At 43.9% G+C, this 21,544-nt stretch overlaps 1 protein-coding gene across 1 annotated transcript in view; it reads right to left on the bottom strand.

The window, feature by feature from the left end:
• Positions 1 to 19,963, bottom strand: part of TXNDC5 (thioredoxin domain containing 5) — a 40,928-nt gene extending 20,965 nt beyond the window's left edge. Inside the window, exons 1-4 of the mRNA XM_039523156.1 lie at positions 19,687 to 19,963; positions 8,020 to 8,169; positions 2,377 to 2,482; positions 218 to 314 (exon numbers count right to left, since the gene is read on the bottom strand). Coding sequence (XP_039379090.1) covers positions 218 to 314; positions 2,377 to 2,482; positions 8,020 to 8,169; positions 19,687 to 19,901 — 568 coding nt within the window. The 5' untranslated portion in view covers positions 19,902 to 19,963. The remainder of the gene's footprint in view (positions 1 to 217; positions 315 to 2,376; positions 2,483 to 8,019; positions 8,170 to 19,686) is intronic.
• Between the last annotated feature and the right edge of the window lie 1,581 nt (positions 19,964 to 21,544).

A 21,544-nucleotide genomic window follows, 5' to 3' on the forward strand; every position in this document is an offset into this window, starting at 1 on the left:
TTGTATGTAATATGCAATAAAACTGAATTTTTCTTTGTAAGTTATCTTTCCACTTGTTACAGATTTTTGGGTAAGAAGATGGAAGAAAGATACTTTTAAAGACTAATCCACCATTTCTCTCATATACCTCACAAGATCAAGCAAATATTGCAGGCTTCTCATTAATTAGATCTAAATATCTGTATCAATCATAGCTACAAGAAAATAATTAAATTACCTTCTGCTACATGCATCTTGAAATTGGCTGCTGAGAGATCATGCATTCCCTGTTTAGGTTCCGGAAGTTTTGGTGGTTGCAGATCAGATTCTTGCTCCTATTAAAAAGAAACAAAATAATTACTATTTCTGTCTTATGCAACTATGTACACAGCATGAATTGTATGGCAATTTGTCTGTCTTACATAGTGCTCCATGAGTAATGATTCCATGTTGCAGTGTAAATGGAGACAATCCCCATTTGTCAATTTTCAAATTCCCAAAAATATTTCCTACTCCAGCTTTATTCTGTATCAAGGTCTGTGTCAAGTGGACACTAATAAGCAGTTATTTGAAATTGACATGTGAGTCTATTATACAGAAAGCAACTCTCTCAGTTACTGGGCTAACTACATCTGGTCTTTCCTCCTGGTGATCCACCATCCTGGTCTCTTCAAATGTACCTTCCCTTCCTTTCAAACTTCCAACTATCATCTGACCTGGGGGACAGCCACAGGATTCTCCCACTCTCAAATTAGGCCCTGGCTGCAGTTCCCAGTGTATCAAATGTGATTACCACAGCAGGTCTGACTTGGGCTCAGATCCTGCAGTTCTGTTCCCTCAGGGCACAAAAAGAGTGGCAGTCAGCTTCTTTAAAGCAAAGTATTATTTATACAGAACCAAAAGCATGTTGTTTTTAAGATGTTTTCTCTGATAAGCCAGCCTATGCATATGCCTGTTTTCCCCTAAGGCTTATCATTACCTGGATACGAGTAGGTCCATCTCCTTCAGATTCCTGCACAGAGACTGCCTTCCAGCTTGTCTCTCTGTCAGAGCTCACTGACAATTGACTCTCAACAGCCTCTTTTCCTGAAAAGTCTTTTTTTAACTATTTACTGTACTTTTGCTCTGTAGCTCCCAGTCTGGCAAGAAAGGAGGGTGACTTCAGACTGGAGCCTAAAAGTATGCTATATAGTCACTCCTTAGACCCTGTCTCTGTCAGGCTGGGATTAGGGTTGTGTTACGGGGCAGACGTTGCAGATGTGGGTAGTCTGTGCCCCCTCACTTGTCGGGGCTTTTTCTTTTTTTTTAAATAAAAAAAAATCTCAGCAGTCACTAAACCAGTGACTTTTACTAAGATTACCATGACTGCTCTGTGATTTTTTATTTAAAAAAAAAGTGACAAATCTATGTGACCTAATGATCACATATCGGGCCCACTCCTGTCACAGAAACCACGTGCCATCACATAAATTTATGAGGTCTTTCAGCTATCTATAATTTACAAGTTATTCAAGACTCTACTTTGAGCACTCTTTCCCAATCCCACACAACCAGCAATAGTAGAAAAGGAGCAAACTAGAACGTAGCCATCTTATAACTAAGCTGCAACACTCACAAACATTAAGTCAGTCCCAAACTTTCCCTGGGGAACAAAGACACTTTTCTAGGAACTAGCTCAGAGCTGAAAAAACATTACTAGAAACTACATTGCTAAAACTTCTTTGCATCTGATGTTTAAATTTTTAAAAGATACATTAATATGGATCTTGTTTAAGCAGAACTGTGTATTTTTAATCAACTGAGCTCAGCAATCATTGTGGCTTTGTCTTGACTAGGAAAAGTGGTTACGTTTACACCAAGCTCATCTAATATGCTAGATGAGCCAGACCTAAACTCAAGCCTTTTCCTTGTGTAGCTATAGGGTAACACATTGCAACTCAATTTTGCTGATTGAGTTGTAGCCTTAACTCTTCTCTAAACTACAGCATGATCAGCTGCTATTTCTTGCCCTGCATCTACATTAGGAAAAAGGTTGTTTATGCTAGACTTACCTAGCTTGTATTAGCTAAATCACTTTTCCTAGTCAAGACAAAGTACTTGTGGCCTATACTTGTCAACTGAATGTGTACCAGGAAATCCTATCTTAAATGTCAAGAGGCTAATATTTCCTTGAAATAAGATTATGAATTTTGGTTTTAAATAAAGGAAACAAAGGGCAAGTCAAAGGATGCCAGTTTTAATTACGGGTTTGATGGCTATTGGGCCACTGTTCCAGTTTATCACCATCATCCAATTTTTATTCTTACGAAGTTTTCCTCTTGAAAAGCAAAACCTAACCCCTATAGTTCAAGAAATCAGTCTGACTCTGGAAGAAGGGAGTATTTCCTGTTCACTTACAGCTGGTTCCTCATTTAGTGTCTGCAACATCCAGCTTTCCAGTGCCTGAAAGTCTCTAGGACCCTGGTATTTCACAGGTTCTTGGCCTGGCTTAAGCAGCTTTAGGCTGAAACATTAAAACAGTACAAAGAGGTAAGGCAAAACTTTTCAAATAGATACAAACAAGAAACATTCTTTGGAAATAAATGAACTTTTTGCTGATAACATCAAAACTGAGTTCAGAGCATACTTAGTTCTCAAGCCTATAATTAAAATCACACATTCCCTGGATTTCCATGATGCAGAATTGGGCCCTGTAACTAACCAGAGAACTCTGTTGTTCTCCTTTAAATTTAGCACAGGTAGAAATACCATATTTTGTGTTAACATTCCAAGATCTCCTTAGATTAACATGAAATGGTGAATAAAATGCTAGACAGAATAATTCAAAGATTAATCTCTGTTTATGCTTGTGAATCTTATTTTTCAGTTTGCCAAAAAAGCATCGGTTAATTTTTTTCAGTATGCACAAAACCAAAAAGCTTATGTTCCAGGAATTTCTCTACACTTTTTTGTGCCATACCAAATTTGCATGCCCTTGATCACATGCTGTATTAAACTGATTAAACTGCCCTGGTCTTCCCTTGCTAATTTTTGTGGTTTTACAGCCACATTTTTCTAAACATTTCTCTCCTGTTTTTCTCTTCAGAGCCCTTACAACTTAAAAAAATTACTATGCAAAAGTGTTTTCAAAAGCACAATGCATACAAATTAAAATAAGAAAAAAATCCTCCCTTTATTGCTTTCATTTATAGTATTGTACATTGCTTGTACAATAGAAGGTTAAAAACATATTCAGAAAGGTGTGTGGTTTTTAAGTTAATATTGTCCCTTTAAGAAGTTAACAAAAAATAAAGAAAAGAACTATGAAATCTGAATTGCTTATCTCTCCCTTTCATACATCTTCTGGTAATAGTTTGGAGTAGAACTTAACAGAAATCAAGAAGTTTGCGTAAATGATTCTACAGGCGTAGTAGCACCTCTATTATTTTCTTAAGATGAGGTTCAGTTTTCCCCCCCCACTTAGATCTGTATATCCAATCTCTTTGTTTTGTATGAAAATAACGGCATATCTTCCTCCCCAACTGTACAGTACCCAACTAATACATAAAGACTGAATTTCCTGAGGATTTTCAACTAAATCTGTTACTTAGTTGGAGTTAAAATTAATTTTAAAATCAGACCTTTAAAAATTTCAGCATGTAACCCCGTGGAGAATGAGGAGATACCTGTATTACAGGTATTTGTATGAATATTATATGTACCTCATTTTACCTGCTTGATAGTATTCTGTTTGAAGACCAAGCAGGAAATTAAGCAATGGTCAGAGATAAGACAACTAGAGGTAAACACCACTGAGGGAGCTAAAGGAACAATAGCTTGGCTAGTAATAGGGAAGATGCTCTTTCCAGGCCACCCAAAAGTGACAGAGCTGTTTCACCAAAGCCAGAGCCTAGAGATACAAAAGACCATAAACAGTTAAAAGCACACACTGGCAAAAAGGAAGGGGGGAGGGGAGATACCCAGAGAAAGAGAATACAGCAACATAGTCTCTCAGCATAATGACCCAAAGATCCATTCCCAGAGTTGTTAAACCACACCTTTGCAGAGGTGAAGGAAGCACAGCCTTTTCTCTTGAGAGGCATACTCAAGAGAGTCTGAAAAGGGGCTTAAGGCACAGCCCACCCTGTAATTATGAACAAGCCTTTTATTAACAGTACCAGGTATTCTCAAATGCACAATTCTTTTCTTCTATCTTACCCTTATACTTAGTACACATCTACTTTGCTATAACACAACCTGATATAACATGGGCAGTGGGGCTCTGGTGGCACTTTAAAGGGTCCAGGGCTCCAGCCACTGCAGGGAGCCCTGGGCCCTTTAAATCACCGCTGGAGCCCTGCTGCCACTACCCTAGGGCCGCGGTGCTCAGGTGGCGATTTAAAGCAGGCCTGCACAACATGCCGCCCACGGAGGCTCACTGTGCGGCCCGCGGGGGGATTCTAAATCCTGCGCACACGGCGCTCTGCGAGCAGCCCAGAGCCCTTTGAATCCCGGCCACGGATGAGATTTAAAGGGCTCAGGGCTCCCCGTCGCTGCGGGCAGCCCAGAGCCCTTTGAATCCCGACCGTGGCTGGGATTTAAAGGGCTCAGGGCTCCCCACGGCTGCGGGCAGCCCAGAGCCCTTTGAATCCTGGCCGCGGCTCCAGCAGCCGGGCTGGGGCTGGTATTTAAAGGGCTCGGGCTCCCCTCAGTGGCAGGAGCTCTGGGCCCTTTAAATCCCTGCCCCAGCCCTGCAAAGCTCCGGGTTCCCCCAGCCGCCAGAGCCCCGGGCCCTTTAATTTGCCCCTGAGGGTTCCCAGCCACCTCTTCAGCTGGGAGCCCCTGGTTGATTTAAAATCAAGTATCACCTCCCCAACCCCAACCTCCCTTTTTGGCCCATAACTATTTTGGTGGGGCGGCGCTGGGGAAGGAGGGTTTGTTTCTGCAGGGCTGGGCGGCACTGGGGCGGGGTGTTTCCGCGGGGCCGGGAGGTGCTGGGGGGGGGGGTGTTTCCGTGGGGCTGGGGGGGTTCGGCCCTCAGCTGTTTTCTTTGGAGTAATGTGGCCCGCACCGTTTTACGAGTTGTGCAGGCCTGCTTTAAAACGTCCGAGGCTCTGGCTGCTGTGGGGAGCCCCAGACCCTTTAAATCGCCGGCAAGCCCCGCTGCCGCAGCCCTGGGGTTTCAGCGGTGATTTAAAGGGCCCATGGCTCCCCAAATCAGCCGGAGCCCTGGACCCTTTAAATCACCGCCGGAGCCCTGCCACCCCTACCCTGATAAAACGGGGTTTCAGCTATAAATCGATAGGGATTTTTGGCTCCCCACGACCGCGTTATAGAGGAGTGGAGGTGTACTTACTGACTCAAAATGGCTGCCATTTTCCATAACTTACAAAAGAACTGAACGAGTCAATGACTGTGAAGTTACTCATGTCCTCAGTAAAGATAATCACTATTTTTCTAGTGGGGAAGTGATGGTGCACCTAATAAAAATGTCCACTACTACTTATAGTTTCCACTGGGACTGAAGCTGCAAGCTGCTCCCAGGGAACAGAACTCTCATTTCAATAGGCACGTCCCTAGCATACCTCTCAACCTTCAAACCTGCCAATTTGCAAAAAAAAGCCATTGTAATGTGATAAAAATTGACAAACATGGAACAGTGTTTTGTTGTATGTCACAACATAAGTGAGAGGTTTTTTAATCTCTAAGGATATTTTCTCATTTAAAAGAGAGCATGGGAAAAAACAGGAATTGTATTCTGTGCAACCATTAAGACATACACCAGTGATGGGCAACCTGCGATCTGCACACAGCCCGTCAGGGTAATCTACTGACCGGCCGAGAGACAGTTTCTTTACATTTGCATGGCCACCCGCAGCTCCCAGCGGCCGCGGTTCGCCGTTCCCGGTCAACGGGAGCAGCGGGAAGTGGCATGGGCTGGCCGCAGCTTGCCCACCACTGACATACACCCTTCCCCAATGGTCATCATGAAAGTTTGACTTTCAGATCCCCAATCCAGACCTCTATCACTTGAGCTACAGGAATAATACCTTTGCAAATATATTGCCGTATGTGCACAGGTTGAGCGTGCGTATGTTATATGTTTATGGGACAAGCATGAGGCCATAACTAAGGTTGTATGAGAAGAAGAGATTAATGGTTGTTTGGAGTGTATTTACTTTATCACTTGGAGGAAGAAGGCAGTTCCTTGTCATTAGATGTCCCATAATTTGTTTCCATGCTTTTTTAAGGATTGTATGTGGGGCAAAGGACGTGTGGTAGAAGATAGCAAACCTGACCAAGTTTAATCAAGTTCCCTTTTAAAGGAATTTTCGGTTTATGGAATGGAATCTGCCTTTAATTTTGTGTACCACAGATTTACAAGGAATTAGGCACCATCTTATTGGTGTGTCCTATATGCAGAATTAGAACCCTGAAGGTATATTGTTCTCTCTCCTTGTGCCAACACTGAAAGCTGAAGTCTTGTCCTGCTTGTCTTGATCACACACATTTTATTAGATTTGTATGTCCAAGCTAGCTCAGACCTGACTCATCTTTTTGCCAACTGCTATTAGACTTTGCTCTATTGCCCCATTATTTGCAAGGTTACAGTTCCAAATTTATTGTATTAATATTTACTGCAATTCCTATCCCCTAATTAAAATGCTCTGGCAGTGAGGTGGTGATGAAAAACTCCATTCAGAAAGAGGGAATACTCAAGTGTTAGAAGGCACTAATAAGGTATAAGGTCTGTATTAATACAAACTACAAAAACAGTAAACTATTCTTAACCTCTGCTGATCCATCTTCCTAAATATCAATATTTGTGCAACCGACTAGGCAGAGCAGTGAATTATTGTTATTTTCCATCTCTTGAGAAAAATTAGTATTTGGACCCTAAGGTTTGACTATAAGCTTTTGGGGTCTCTATGGGTACATCTACATAGCAAAAACAAAAACCCGCATCAGCAGGTTTCAAAGCCTGGGTCAAATGACTCAGTATTACACTGCAGGGCTAAAAATAGCAGTGTAGACGTTTGGGCTCAGGCTGGAGCTTGGGCTCTGAAACCCAGCAAGTGGGGAGGGCTCAGAGCCCAGGCTTCAGCTCAAGCATGTACACTAACATTTTTAGCCCTGCAACACAAGTCCAAGTCAGTTGACCCAGACTCAAACTCGCTGCCATAGGTTTTGGGGTTGTTTTTTTTTGCTGTGTAGACGTACCCTGCCATTGTAGGACATTTATTCACAAAGCTATACAATTGACAATCTGCTAAAGAGAGGTCCAGCACTAGGCTAGCAGGAGTGCTGGAGTTTGGGCTGAGGTGCTTTAAGCAAAGGCATGTTTATCTGGTAGAAATTCCAGCTCACATTCTTTTCCTGCACCTCAGAGGCAAGATGAGAGCCTTCTCACCAAGGCCTTACACCTTGGTCCTTACTGGTGGAACCCTCATCTATCATAATAGGAAAGGTTTAAAAGATAACAGGTTTAGTGCTCGAGTTCATAAGTAGCTGCTAAGTTTTTCAAGCCCTGTTAAAGCAAAACCATGTAGAGAAACTTGCACAGCGCCAGCATCAATATGTGCCTGGCTTTAGATGGTGTTTTTAATCTATCAGTTTTATGAGCACCAAATTTACACAAAAGTTTGAGACCATTTATACACACTAATTGGTTGTGCTATATACAGTTAGATAACTGAAATAATTTTAAAGTAGTTAAAATAGTTCTGAACTACTAGTACTTTACTGCTGTATGTTATGTTACCGTCTCAAAGACATGTTCTCGGGGTGGGGGAGGGGGGAGCAGGGAGCCTATTCTGAACTTTGTTTAAACATAGCCATCTTCCAAGCTGTGTTAAAAAAAAAAAAAAAAAAAAGAGAGAGAGACATTATAGATCATCTTGTCTTGGCAACATGATCAGAGCTTAAATTTATCTTCTAAAGACTGAAGAGCTATAAAGGAAACCACCAAAAATCATAACTTAGAAGTTGGTCTCAACAAATTGGCAGAGGACTGTGGAAAAACATACAAAATAATAGAAGCACACATCCTTTTGTACTTACGTGGGGTATCCTCTGATTCCAAATTCAGAGCAGAGTGGAATATCTATAGTGCAATCCACTTTTACAACATAGACTGATGGATTTTCCATGTTGTTGTATTTGTCTCCCAGATCATTCCAAGTTGGTTGTAGACGTTGACAGTGTCCACACCTACAACAGGATGAGCAAAAGATAAAATAAATTTCAGTAATAAGGTCACTGTTCTGATTTGTATGCATGATCTATACTTAAATATAGGTTTAAATGTAAATATAAAGACTAGATATGAATGAATCTATGGGAAAAGTATATATACACGTGGGTGGGATCTGATATACTTGAAACATGTTAGAGGAATGGAAAATGAGAAACCTCTTCCATATAAAAGCAGACTGTGTTCAGCAACAGTTAATACTGTAGAGATGCCTTTTATTGTAGAAGGCTAACCTTGTAAGCAGTTTTGACACAAAATTCACACCAAAAAAAATAATTTAAAAACAGCCCTGATGGTTAGATAAGTACTTTGGCATTACAAAGTCCTGCCAGGTTCGTTGTAAAAGACTATTAAATTAATGAGGATACTGAAAAGAGAGCACTCAGCTTCTCAACTTTCTAAGAACACCATGAGAGGATGCCTGGTGTTCTATATGCTTTTACATTTGGAAGCACCAAGTTTTTACGTGTCTGGTAAGGAGATAATGGTTTGTACTCTTTTTATAAGGCCCCTTGTGTTTAAGTGTAACATCAGAATTGTGACTCATGAGACCCATGGAATACCTAAGTCAGTGAAGTAGAACAGCTCTATTTCCAAGTCCTGAAGAGATACTAATCTTAATATGTTATAAACAGGAACAAGTGCCTTTGCATAGTGAGATCCCAGGAGTCTCAAAATATTCAAGATATGCACACAAAGTAAGGTGACTTAAAACAGGTTTCAGAACAAATAATTGCTATTTTGCTTCTCTCTTAAAAGAATCGTTAATTATTCAAGTAATCTTTCCCACTGCTTGGCATCCCATAGCACACTAATTCAAATTTAAAGTGTTAGAAATGTTCAGCCAACCAAGAGATTTACCAGTTCTTGAAAACACCATTCCAAGTCCCCCAAAACTGAAAATGAGATCTCATTCTATTGGCAAATACAAACTGGTGTTGTCAAAAACACTAACACCAGAAATATGGTAAACTATTTAAAGGAGCCAATGTCAACTTATCTTGAATGACTGTTCTTGCTGTTCCTGATTTTTACAGGCATTAAAAAAATGTCATTAATTAAAATATCCTCAACTTTGTTTGCTCTTGACAAGTCCTGGAAAGTCTACCTTTTATGCAACAATTAACACAAGAATAAGGAAGTTTGCAGGAAGCTGTGTTTCTCAAACTGGGGTCGCCTCTTGTGTAGGGAAAGCCTCTGGCAGGCCGGGCCGGTTTGTTTACCTGGCTCATCCGCAGGTCTGGCCGATCGCAGCTCCCACTGGGAGCTGCTGGAAGCGGCACAGGCCGAGGGACTTACTGGCCGCCGCTTCCAGCAGCCTCCATTGGCCTGCAGCGGCGAACCGCGGCCAGGAGATGTAGCCCAAGAAACTAACTTCTTTGTCTGACTAAAAATGAAGTTATAGGGGCTGTGTTGTTATTAAGACCCAAAAGTAGAATGTAATCCAAATTTTATTTTAAATAATTACTCAATCTTTACTGCAGAGAGACTGTTGCATCTCCATAGTTAACACTGTAACAAGGCTTCAATTAGAAGGCTAATTCTGGACTCAACTATAAAATAATCCAAAAAAGGTCTGACACTTCAAATGCCATATAAGGTTTGGTAATTAAGGGAGAATTTAAGTATGGAAATGTAGCAAAGGTATCCCAAACAACTTTAGTTCTTCACTGTGCTTCCCCATTCTGTAAGGCAGTGGCTCTCAACCTTTCCTAACTACCGTACTTCTTTCAGGAGTCTGATTTGTCTTGCGTTCCCCAAAATTTAAACTCACTTAAATCTACTTGCTTACAAAATCAGACATAAAAATACAAAAATGTCCCAGCACACTATTACTGAAAAATTGCTTACTTTCTCATTTTTACCATAACAACATTAATCAATTGGAATATAAATATTGTTCTTACATTTCAGTGAATAGTATATAGAGCAGTATAAACAAGTCATCCTATGAAATTTTAGTTTGTACTGACTTTGCTAGTGCTTTTTACGTAGCCTGTTGTAAAATTAGGCAAATAACTAGATGAGTTGATGTACCCCCTACAAGACATTGGTGTACCCCTGGTTGAGAACCACTACTGTAATGCATTGATTCGACACTGGCTTATGTTGTTTTTTAGTGATGTACTCCCTTAGGTCTTCATCTAGTAAAGAATCAATCAGATTGGTTCAAGAATTTGTAAAACTGTGGAGTTTGACAGGGTAACTTTTCTGTGGCTCTGAAGTTTATATTGAATGGTGTTGGCTGCTGAGCGTGTACATACAATGTGGTTTCTTGAGTATTACTGAGAAGGTTGGTTAGGTTTGGGACATGGTTTTGGCGGTCTGAAGAAGAGAAGTAACATGATATTGGTATACCTAGCTCTTTGAGAGAGGAAGAGAATCTGCTAGTAAAGGTGACACTTGCATAGTGGGTGCCTAGTGCATTTATTAGTACTTCAAATGTAAGATAGTACTGTGCCAGTACTAGTAGTGTATGGCTCAAGGTCGAAAGTGCAAGGCATTCAAGTGATAAGCCTATCTTATGAATGAATGGAAGGTGCACACAGATATAAGGACAGAGCTGATCCTGTGTGAGGTACCTAAACTTGCATTCCCATAATTTTAAATGTTTGTGACTTGAAAAAAAACCAAAACCCCTACTTTTAATGTCTTTATTCCTAAATGCCTGAAGTTTGCTATGCGCTCCCCTTCAAAGTTACTTCAAAATTTCAATTTGTATAAAGGAAGGAGAAGGCAATGCTCAACTCTGAGTCAGTAAACCAAAATTGACCAAACAGTAGCTGTTCATACACACTGACAATCCAGTACAAGAAAGTAACATTATGGAGTTGGTTGATAAATTGTGGGCCCAAATTTACATCCACCTCTTTCCTGCTCTTCTCCAAATGTAACTGATTTTTTTGACTGCTGCAGCCTCATTATGACATGGAGTAGTGGTATCTCATTGACGGATTTTAATAATTCCTTAGCCAGATATTCCCATGAATTCTGAAATGCTTTTAGCACAGGTTGTAATATGAAGAAGCAATATATGTCTAGTCAGAAAAGTCCACAAATTCAAGAAAGCTTATCCTGATCAGTCTCATGTATTTATGTGGTCATGTGTGTCGGTCATTTTCATGCTGCATCACTGAGCATTGTGCTCTTAGTGCTACCACTGAAGATCACCAAGGCCTGGTCTACACTACGCATTTAAACCGATTTTAGCAGCGTTAAACCGATTTAACGCCGCACCCGTCCACACTACGAGGCCCTTTATATCGATATAAAGGGCTCTTTAAACCGGTTTCTGTACTCCTCCCCAACGAGAGGAGTAGCGCTAATATCGGTATTACCATATCGGATTAGGGTTAGTGTGGCCGCAAATCGACGGTATTGGCCTCCAGGCGATATCCCACAGTGCACCACTGTGACCGCTCTGGACAGCAATCTGAACTCGGATGCACCGGCCAGGTACACAGGAAAAGCCCTGCGAACTTTTGAAATTCATTTCCTGCTTGCCCAGCGTGGAGAGCCCATCAGCACAGGTAACAATGCAGTCTCCTGAGAATCGAAAAAAAGCTCCAGTATGGACTGCACGGGAGGTACTGGATCTGATCGCTATATGGGGAGAGGATTCAGTGCTAACAGAACTGCGTTCCAAAAGATGAAATGAAAAAGTAATTGAAAGAATTTCCAAGGCTATGATGGAAAAAGGCCATAGCAGGGACTCAGTGCAGTGCAGAGTGAAAGTTAAGGAGCTCAGACAAGCCTACCAGAAAACCAAAGAAGCAAACGGAAGGTCCGGTGCAGGGCCAAAAACATGCCGCTTCTACGCTGAGCTGCATGCAATTTTAGGGGGCTGCGCCACAACTACCCCATCCCTGTCCGTGGATTCCGAGGTGGGGGTTGTAATCTCAGCCATGGCTGAGGATTATGTGGACGGGGAAGATGAGGAGGAGGAAGAGGAGGACGAGCTTGCAGAGAGCACACAGCACTCCGTTAGCCCCAACAGCCAGGAGCTTTTTCTGACCCAGATGGAATTACCCTCCCAGCCCTCCCAAGCCACTATCCCAGACAATGAAGCCATGGAAGGGACCTCTGGTGAGTGTACCTTTGTAAATATAAAACATGGTTTAAAAGCAAGCGTTTTTTAATGATTGATTTGCCCTGAGGACTTGGGATGCATTCTCAGCCAGTAAAGTTACTTAGAAAAGTTTGTTAACATGTCTGGGGATTGAGCGGAAATCCTTCAGGGACATCTCCATGAAGCGCTCCTGGAGGTACTCCAAAAGCCTTTGCAGAAGGTTTCTGGGCAAGGCAGCCTTGTTCCGTCCACCATGGTAGGACACTTTACCAGGCCATGCATGTAGCAAGTAATCGGGTATCATTGCATGGCAAAGCATAGCTGCGGATGGTCCTGGTGATTGCTGGCATTCAAGAAACATCCGTTCTTTATCTCGCTGTGTTATCCTCAGCAGAGTGATATCATTCAGGGTAACCTGGTTGAAAATCAGGAATTTAATTAAGGGGACAGAGATGCCCATTTTCCTACTGGGTTCGTGGCCTGCTGCTTAAAAAAAAAATCCTTCCTTGCATGTAGGCAAGCAGGGGGAGGGCAGGAGTGAAATAGCAATGAGCTTTTTCGCGTTTGGTTAGCAGGGATCTTCCCAGCTAACAGCCACGCGGTGGGGGTGGGTGGGAAGGGGGGTGATTAGCAGTGAGCTTTCATGGTACCAGCCATGCGGTGGGGGGAGGGTTAAAGCACTGCAGAAGCCGAAAGGCAGTGGCTTACCATGGCCGCATGCAAGCTGAATTCTGATGCCCGGACCTGTGTCTGTGAGATCTGTAATACCAGAGCCGCAGCCACTCAATATTAAGATGCAAAATGCGACCTTGTAGTGAAATCACATGTGCTATGTAAGGTGAATAGTACTGTTCACTGTGAAAGAGTATAACCATTGTTCTGTAAAATGTATCTTTTTAAATACTTCTCTCCCTTTTTTCCCTCCCTCATGCAGCTGCAAATTTTTCAAGCCTCCCTACTCCATCCCAAAAGCTAGCTGAGATAAGGCGGAGGAAAAAGATGCGAGATGAAATGTTCTCGGATATCATGGAAGTAACCCGCAAGGAAAGAGCTCATCTGAATGAGTGGAAGGAGGTGGTATCAAATTACAGGAAAGATGCCAGTGAACGTGAGGACAAGAGGGACGCCCGAGATGAGAGGTGGCGGCAGGAAGATCAGAGGTGGCGGGATGCAACTCTGGGGCTGCTGCATGATCAAACTGACATGCTCCGGTGTCTGGTGGAGCTTCAGGAACGGCAGCAGGATCACAGAGTGCCGCTGCAGCCCCTGTATAACCACCCTCACCATGTTCCACATCCCCCTCACCCAGACGTGTAAGAACGCGTGGGGGGAGGCTCCGTGCACCCGCCCACTCCACCCCCGTGGACAGCCCAACCAAAAGGCTGTCATTACTGTGAAATTTTTTTAGTGGCCTTTTCCTTCCCTCCTATCCTCCTCCCAAACCACACTCGGACTACCTTCTCAGTTCTCTCCCTCTTTTTATAATGAATTAATAAAGAATACATTATTTTTAAACGAGAGTGACTTTATTTCCTTAAGCAAGCTGTAATCGAATGGGGAGGGTGGGTTGCTTACAGGGAATGAGTCAATCAAGGGGGGTGGGGGTTCATCAAGGGGAAACAAACACAGCAGTCACACCCTACCCTGGCCAGTGATGAAGCTCGTTTTCAAAGCTTCTCTGATGCGCAACGCTTCCTGGTGTGCTCTTCTAATCTCCCTGGTGTCTGGCTGCGCGTAATCAGCGGCCAGGTGATTTGCCTCAGCCTCCCACCCTGCCATAAAAGTCTCCCCCCTTACTCTAATAGAGATTGTGGAGAACACAGCAAGCAGCAATAACAAAGGGGACATTGGTTTGGCTGAGGTCTGAGCGAGTCAGTAATGTGCACCAGCGCGCCTTTAAATGGCCAAAGGCACATTCTACCACCATTCTGCACTTGCTCAGCCTGTAGTTGAACAGCTCCTGACCACTATCCAGGCTGCCTGTGTATGGCTTCATGAGCCATGGCATCAAGGGGTAGGCTGGGTCCCCCAGGATAACGACAGGCATTTCAACATCCCCAACTGTTATTTTCTGGTCTGGGAAGTAATTCCCTTGCTGCAGCTGTTTAAACAGAGCAGTGCTTTTGAAGATGCGAGCGTCATGAACCCTTCCCAGCCATCCCACGTGGATGTTGGTGAAACGTCCATTGTGATCCACCAGTGCTTGCAGCACCATTGAAAAGTACCCCTTGCGGTTTATGTACTGGGTGCCCTGGTGCTCCAGTGCCAAGATAGGGATATGGGTTCCATCTATCGCCCCACCACAGTTAGGGAATCCCATATTGCAGCAAAGCCATCCACTATGGCCTGCACGTTTCCCAGAGTCACAACCTTTTGTAGCAGCAGCTTAGTGATTGCTTTGGCTACTTGCATCACAGCAGCCCCCACAGTAGATTTTCCAACTCCAAATTGATTCCCGACTGACCGGTAGCTGTCTGGCGTTGCAAACTTCCAGAGGGCTATTGCCTCTCGCTTCTCCACTGTGAGGGCTGCTCTCATCTTGGTATTATGGCGTTTCAGGGCAAGGGAAAGCAAGTCACAAAGTTCCATGAAAGTGCCCTTACGCATGCGAAAGTTTTGCAGCCACTGCGAATCGTCCCACACCTGCAAAACTATGCGGTCCCACCAGTCTGTGCTTGTTTCCCGGGCCCAAAATCGGTGTTCAATGGCTAGAACCTTCCCCATTACCATCAGGATCTCCAAAGCGTGGTTTGAGAGAATTCTGTGTCCATGTCCTCATCACTCTCATCGCTGCGCTGCCGTAGCCGCCGCCTCCTCGCCTGGCTTTGCAGGTCCTGGTTCAGCATAGACTGCACGAGAATGCGCGAGGTGTTTAAAACGTCCACGATTGCGGTATTGAGCTGAGCAGGGTCCATGCTTGCTGTGCTATGGCGTCTGCACAGTTCACCCAGGAAAAAAGGCGCGAAACGGTTGTCTGCTGCTTTCACGGAGGGAGGGGTGAGGCTGTACCCAGAATCACCCGCGACAATGATTTTTGCCCCATCAGGCACTGGTACCTCAACCCAGAATTCCAAGGGGTGGGGGAGACTGCAGGAACTATGGGATAGCTACGGGATAGCTACCCACAGTGCAACGCTCCGGAAATCGACGCTAGCCTCGGACCATGGACGCACATCACCAAATTAATGTGCTTAGTGTGGCCGCATGCACTCGACTTTATACAATCTGTTTTACAAAACCGGTTTCTGTAAAATCGTAATAATCCTGTAGTGTAGACGTACCCTCAGAAGTGTCAACTGGTCTAGACTGCTGCTGTTCACCTGTGGGCAGGGATGCTGTGTGATTGTTACTTTCAATGCTCTGCAATGAGTTGCCACTTGTTTACAAATGTAAATCAAAGTTTAGTTATGATCTATAAATCATTAAGAAGTCTGGCTTCTTGAAAAACTGCCCTTTCCCCTTTATCCTATTACTGGAGGAAGGTAGGTTAAGAGCAACTGAAATGCTTCTGCTCTTTGTTTGTAAGCGTGAATTTTTTAAGACCCACATCACAACACTGTCAGTCCAAGGTCTGAATGTAGAATTCACTTCCTCATTTGGCTCACTCGAGCCAAGATTTGGTGTCCTCCAGAGAACAGTGAAAAATATCTGCTCAAACTTTTGGCTAACATTTTTAATAAGTTGTTCAGGAGGAGGTCACCGAAATTACAAACAATAAGCCAAGAACATAGCAGTTTGGCAGTGAAATTATGTGGGGTTTTTAATTGTTAATTTTAAAGCTGAGGCACTCAGATGCAATGGCAATGTGTACCATAAGGTAATATGTATAAACAAATATTCTAAAATCAAGACATCACATTACCCAGATGTTGCTCAATTCTCTGATTTAGCTGACTTGGTCTGATTTTGAACATTCAGTTGACCTGACAAATAATGTCAATTGACTGCCTATTATCTGATCATGGTAAAATATTGTCAAATATCCCAGCAAGAATGCCCTGATGTAGACAGCAGCCTATCTTTTGGATTTCACCATAGTGCCATCTGTTAAAGACATTTAAATAGAGGTGTTATCACTCACTTTAGTATATGCTAATCCCACTTGTTGGGAAAAAGGTTAACTAATTGAAAGTTGAACATCTTGATTGACAGGAATCTTCTAGAACAAAGATCATATGTATATCTCTACTTGTATACCAGACCACCAATGCACATGGTGGTTTACAAAGCAAAACACAAGAGTTAAAAGGCACAGTCCTTGCCCTGAAAAATCTTACAATCTAACCTGAATAAACAAATACAGAAATTAACTCAGATGGGAGTGGGAGAGGAAGGCTCATGATCATTAAACCTCCTCCCACAAAACAAAATAAAAAGATGCCTAGTCATTAAAACTTCTACCTTAACATACAAAAGTATCACAGCTATTAAATCCCCCAACCCCCCACAAAAAAAAGCAAACGATCTACACTGAATGCCCATGTCAATAAACCCCCATGCCTCGACTCTTAACAAAAAGCGTCTTCATAATGTATTCCTCAAACACACACACATATTCCCACGTGTTTCACATTTTTCTAAGTTACGTAACTCAGTTATGTAACTTGTATTTTGTAATTAGGCATAAGTATCTATCTATCTATGGCTAAGCCTATTGGAGACCATAAAGTCTTACTCTGTTTTGTGACTCCTGTTACTGTCCTAATAAACCAGTGGTTTCAAATATATGACCATTTTTGACATTTGACAATATTTGACCAGTCAATTGACCAACCTTAATTGAGAGTGGGGACAAACATCATTTCCCCACAACTCTTCTTTGGAATGTCCCTGAAAGGAACATGCCAACCAGGTAAAAGCAAATTCATTACTGCTGCTAGGTCTTGCAGGTTGGTCAGTGGCACTCTAATCAAATGGCTGCTGATAGATCTTGTACAGGAGGTTCACATTCTGAGAGATCATAAAGCAGTGTCATGGGTTGAGACCAGACTGCCCTTTCCATATTGCTAAACTGAAGGAGGATCATAGTATGGAAAATCTGAGAACCAACAATTTAGTAGTATCAAGATGCACAACCTGACCAGTAGACAGACACCTATTGCTCTATGGAGACCACCAAGATGAATGCTATTTTGGGGTTATCTCCAGGTCAAAAGGCTCACTGATGAAGTAAAGTACTGACACCCAGCAGAGAGCTACGAATTGGCAAATGTTAAAAACGAAATGGAGTCCAAAGTTTGCAAGCGTTGGCCTGTAAGATAAACTCACACACTGAAAATGTCAGTGTACTTAATATTTCTGTAATTGGCAGGTTTCTCCATGCATGTCTGCTAATATGCCTATGTAAGGATTTGGATGTAGAGGATGGCGCAAGACCATATCTCACGTCAATTAATCATGTGGTTAATCAAGAAGAAAGCCATTTGATGTCTGGGAAAGATCAATAACTCCAGACACAAAGAAGCATTTTTAAAAAGGAGGTCCTGAGATAAGACTGCCTATAATTATTATTTTGACTTCTATCTCCGAAGACTCCATAACAGAGTTCAGACGTCCATTGCACCACCTATCCCGCTCCCCATCTAAAAATTCCATCCTTTTATCCCCAGTTACGAGCCTATCGCAATCCACTGCGTGTAGGAAGAATTAAGACTAAGTTCTAGATCAAACATAGATGCCCACAACCCTGCAATGAGTTCCACACATGCAGGCCACCACTCTTAAGAGGAGAGCCAATGACTTCAATGGGGCTCATATGGATCTCATTGCAGAACCAGAACTATAACATGTAATATACTAAAACTAGCGTCAGAGGACTTCTCAATTAAATGACTAGTAAGCCAAATATGAATACCCAACAGGACTAAAATGAAATACAATGCGTCCCACTGAAGACATTCACAAGCAACAGATAACATTTATTACTTATTTCAGAGTAGCAGCTGTGTTAGTCTGTATCTGCAAAAAGAACAGGAGTACTTGTGGCACCTTAAAGACTAACAAATTTATTTTAGCATGAGCTTTCATGAGCTAGTGAGCTGTAGCTCACGAAAGCTCATGCTAAAATAAATTTGTTAGTCTTTAAGGTGCCACAAGTACTCCTGTTCTTTTATTACTTATGTAGCTCTTTGTATTTTCAGAGTGCTGCACAAACATTAATACTCCCCAACATAACTCTGTGGAAGGTATTTGTCTCTTTTTACTCGTCTGAAAAACAGGGATGACAGATTAAAGGCCTGTTTTTTCAGCGACGCTGAGCACCCAAGGAAACAGGATGCACACAAAAAGGGTTATTACACTGTCCTCTTCGGGCCTGTCTCCATGAGCATTTGGAAGCTCAGTCAGCTGCTGTCAAATCTATCAGCATGGTTTTTAACTACACTTTTACATTATATTACATGTTATAGCTCTGGTTCTGCAATGAGATCCATATGAGCCCCATTGAAGTCATTGGCTCGCCTCTTAAATGTGGTGGCCTGCACCAAAAAAGTGCTCTGGAACATAATGTATTTCTTAAGAACCACTCACAAAATGCATCCCATTTACTTTGTTCATATTCGTGGAGAAAGGAGGAAACAGAAAACCCACAGAATAATTAGAAGTCACTTTTGGAAAACTTCATTTGGATGCTCAGTCAGCTGCTGTCAAATCTATCAGCATGGTTTTTACTACACTTTTACATTAATCAGTAAAAGGAGTGTGGCTCCATCAGCCTCCTTTCAAAAGTGATTCAAGGAAACAGGATGCACACAAAAAGGGTTATTACACTGTCCTCTTAGGGCCTGTCTCCATGAGGATGGGAAGTGATTTTTTTAAGAAGTGTTACCTAACCTTAGTAACAGACTTTACCAAAAGTTAAGGCAAATCGAGAGGAAAGATGGCCCAAGGGCTGGTGTTAACCTGGAATTCAGAAAACCCAGATTCGATTCCCTTTTCTTCCACCGGCTTCCAGTGAGACCTCGGATAAGTCGCTTCCCACGTGGGCGCTCTGGTTGAGCATTCAGCGTGCCCCGGGCCAGACCTCCCCCTTGTGCAGACACCTCGCCTGACCTCCCCCATCCGTGCCATGGGGACAGTCACACTCCCCGCCCTGGCGGGGCGGCTGCTGCTGAGAACGGACACATTTAGGACTAGGAGGCACTGCTGGGGCCTGTGCTGAGGAAGGCCACGTAGGCACCGTGGGGGCGGGTTGTGCTGTGGCCTCCAGCCCTGGCCAGGCAGCCCCAGGCCCGGCTCCCCCCGCCCCTCCCGGCGAGCAGGGGCCCCGGGGTGTGGGGGGGGGCGAGCTGTGTATCCCGGGCTCAGCGCCTGCCCCAAACCCGCCCGCGTGACCCCCGAGGAGCCGCCCCCAGGGCCGCTGCCACGTCAACGGGGAAACGCGCCGCCGCGGGCCCGGCCCGGTTACCAGGGGGCGAAGAACATGACGAAGTGCGGGGCGCTCTGGGCGCCGTGGCGCAGCATCTCGGCGTTGTAACGGTGCCGCACGTGCGGATCCAGCTCCGGGTCCGGCTCCGCGTCGCCCCGCGCCGGGGCCGCGCACAGGAGGCCTCCGAGCAGCAGCAGCAGCAGCCGCGCCGGGCCGGGGCGGGGGGAGGCGCCGCGGCACAGAGCAGCGGCCATGGCGGCGCGGAGAGACCCAGAGAGCGCGAGAGGCAGAGAAGCCGGGCCACGTCCGCCGACCGCCTCCCTCCGTGCCGGCGCCAGGCCCCGCCCCCTGCCCGCCGCCGCCTTCTTCCGGCCCCGCCTCCCCGGGGTCAAAGGGCACGAGTGTCCCCCCACCTCACTATCCCCCAGCTCCTGTAGCCGCCTCCCCCCCACCTCTCTCTGCGCTTCGGAGACACCCTCACTACCCGTCCCTGTGCCCCACCTCAGCACCCCCCGCACCCCCAGCTTTTCCTGTCTCACGGCCCCCTCCCTTTCCCGCCCCCGCCGCTACTGCCCATCCCTGTCCACACCGCGCTCCAGTCAGGCCATAAACCTAGAGGGGTTGAAGCGGCTGTGCCTTCCTGGTGATCACTTCTGGAAGCATCCAACAGTTCTTTTACATGAATAAATAAGATTATGCAAAGATACTCGCTCATACACAGTGCATTGGGAGTGTAAATCTAGAAACTGGCTAAATCACATAACTTTAAAAAAAGTTTCTTTGTGGAAATCCATGAAGAAAAGGTACATGTACCCTTAGCACCACTTCAATTAACAATGGGAATGAAGACAAGTAACAGTTGCCTGCTACGTAGAGAAAACCAGCTTTAGATCTTTGCCCCTGAAAGAAACCTCTGAAGTGCTCAGGTTCCTTTTCATAATCGTGTGTCCCGTAACATTGGGACCAGATACAATTACAGCCATTTAGCCCACAAGATTTTGGCCCATGTGCTCTTTTCTGCTTATGTGATACCGCATAGGGAGGCCATAGGAGGACCCTAGTAATATTAATTGGTGCTGCGTATGACAACACAGCCCGCAGCAGCAAGTCTCCAAGCTCCCCTCAACATATTCAGAGTGTTTATATTTAATATGCTAAAAATAGCTGTGTAGATATTGAGGCTCAAGGCTCACTGTTATAGACTATATAAGTGTATGGGGAATGGTAGCTATGGAATAGCATCCCCTAACCTTAGGGTTTTTGTGTTGACTTTCTGCAGTTGCTATGTAAGAGCTTTACTCTACAAAGCTCGTGAGGGGTGTTGGGGTAACCCACTCTGCACATCATGTTTCCTTCTCCACGCAGCAGAAAATAAGATACAAAACACAGTGTAAGATATTACCTTAAACATCCTTAATTCCTCATCTGTGCTTTCAGAGACTACATACATAACGGATAGGGTCAATGTTGAGAGCCATACTGCCATTACTTGTAAACTACCAGTTTAGATGGCAGAGGAGGTCTCATTATGTCTGAGATTCATGTAGTCCACATGTATTTCTGCAGACCTTGGCCAAAACAGGTTTTGACTCCACAGTGTTGCTATCCTCCATAGCAAACAAGAGAAAGTAGGGGACTTATTGAACTGATAGAAGTCACAGATTTGTGTAAGTAAGTTTTCTGCTCCTGCCAGGTTATCATGGGAGAGGAAGATATACGCTTTTATGGTGCTCCTCTAGGCCTTCAGATACTTTTATTTTTGAACAGACTGAATTTCAATCATTAATAGATTATATTTGTACCAGATCAGACAAAATGACATTATACTGTTTTGTCCAGCACATGGACAAAATCACTATTTTACCTACTGGATATGTAACTAAACGTAACATTGCAT

This window comes from Mauremys reevesii, linkage group 2 (genome assembly GCF_016161935.1).
Source record: "Mauremys reevesii isolate NIE-2019 linkage group 2, ASM1616193v1, whole genome shotgun sequence".
Classification (NCBI taxonomy): Eukaryota; Metazoa; Chordata; order Testudines; family Geoemydidae; genus Mauremys; species Mauremys reevesii.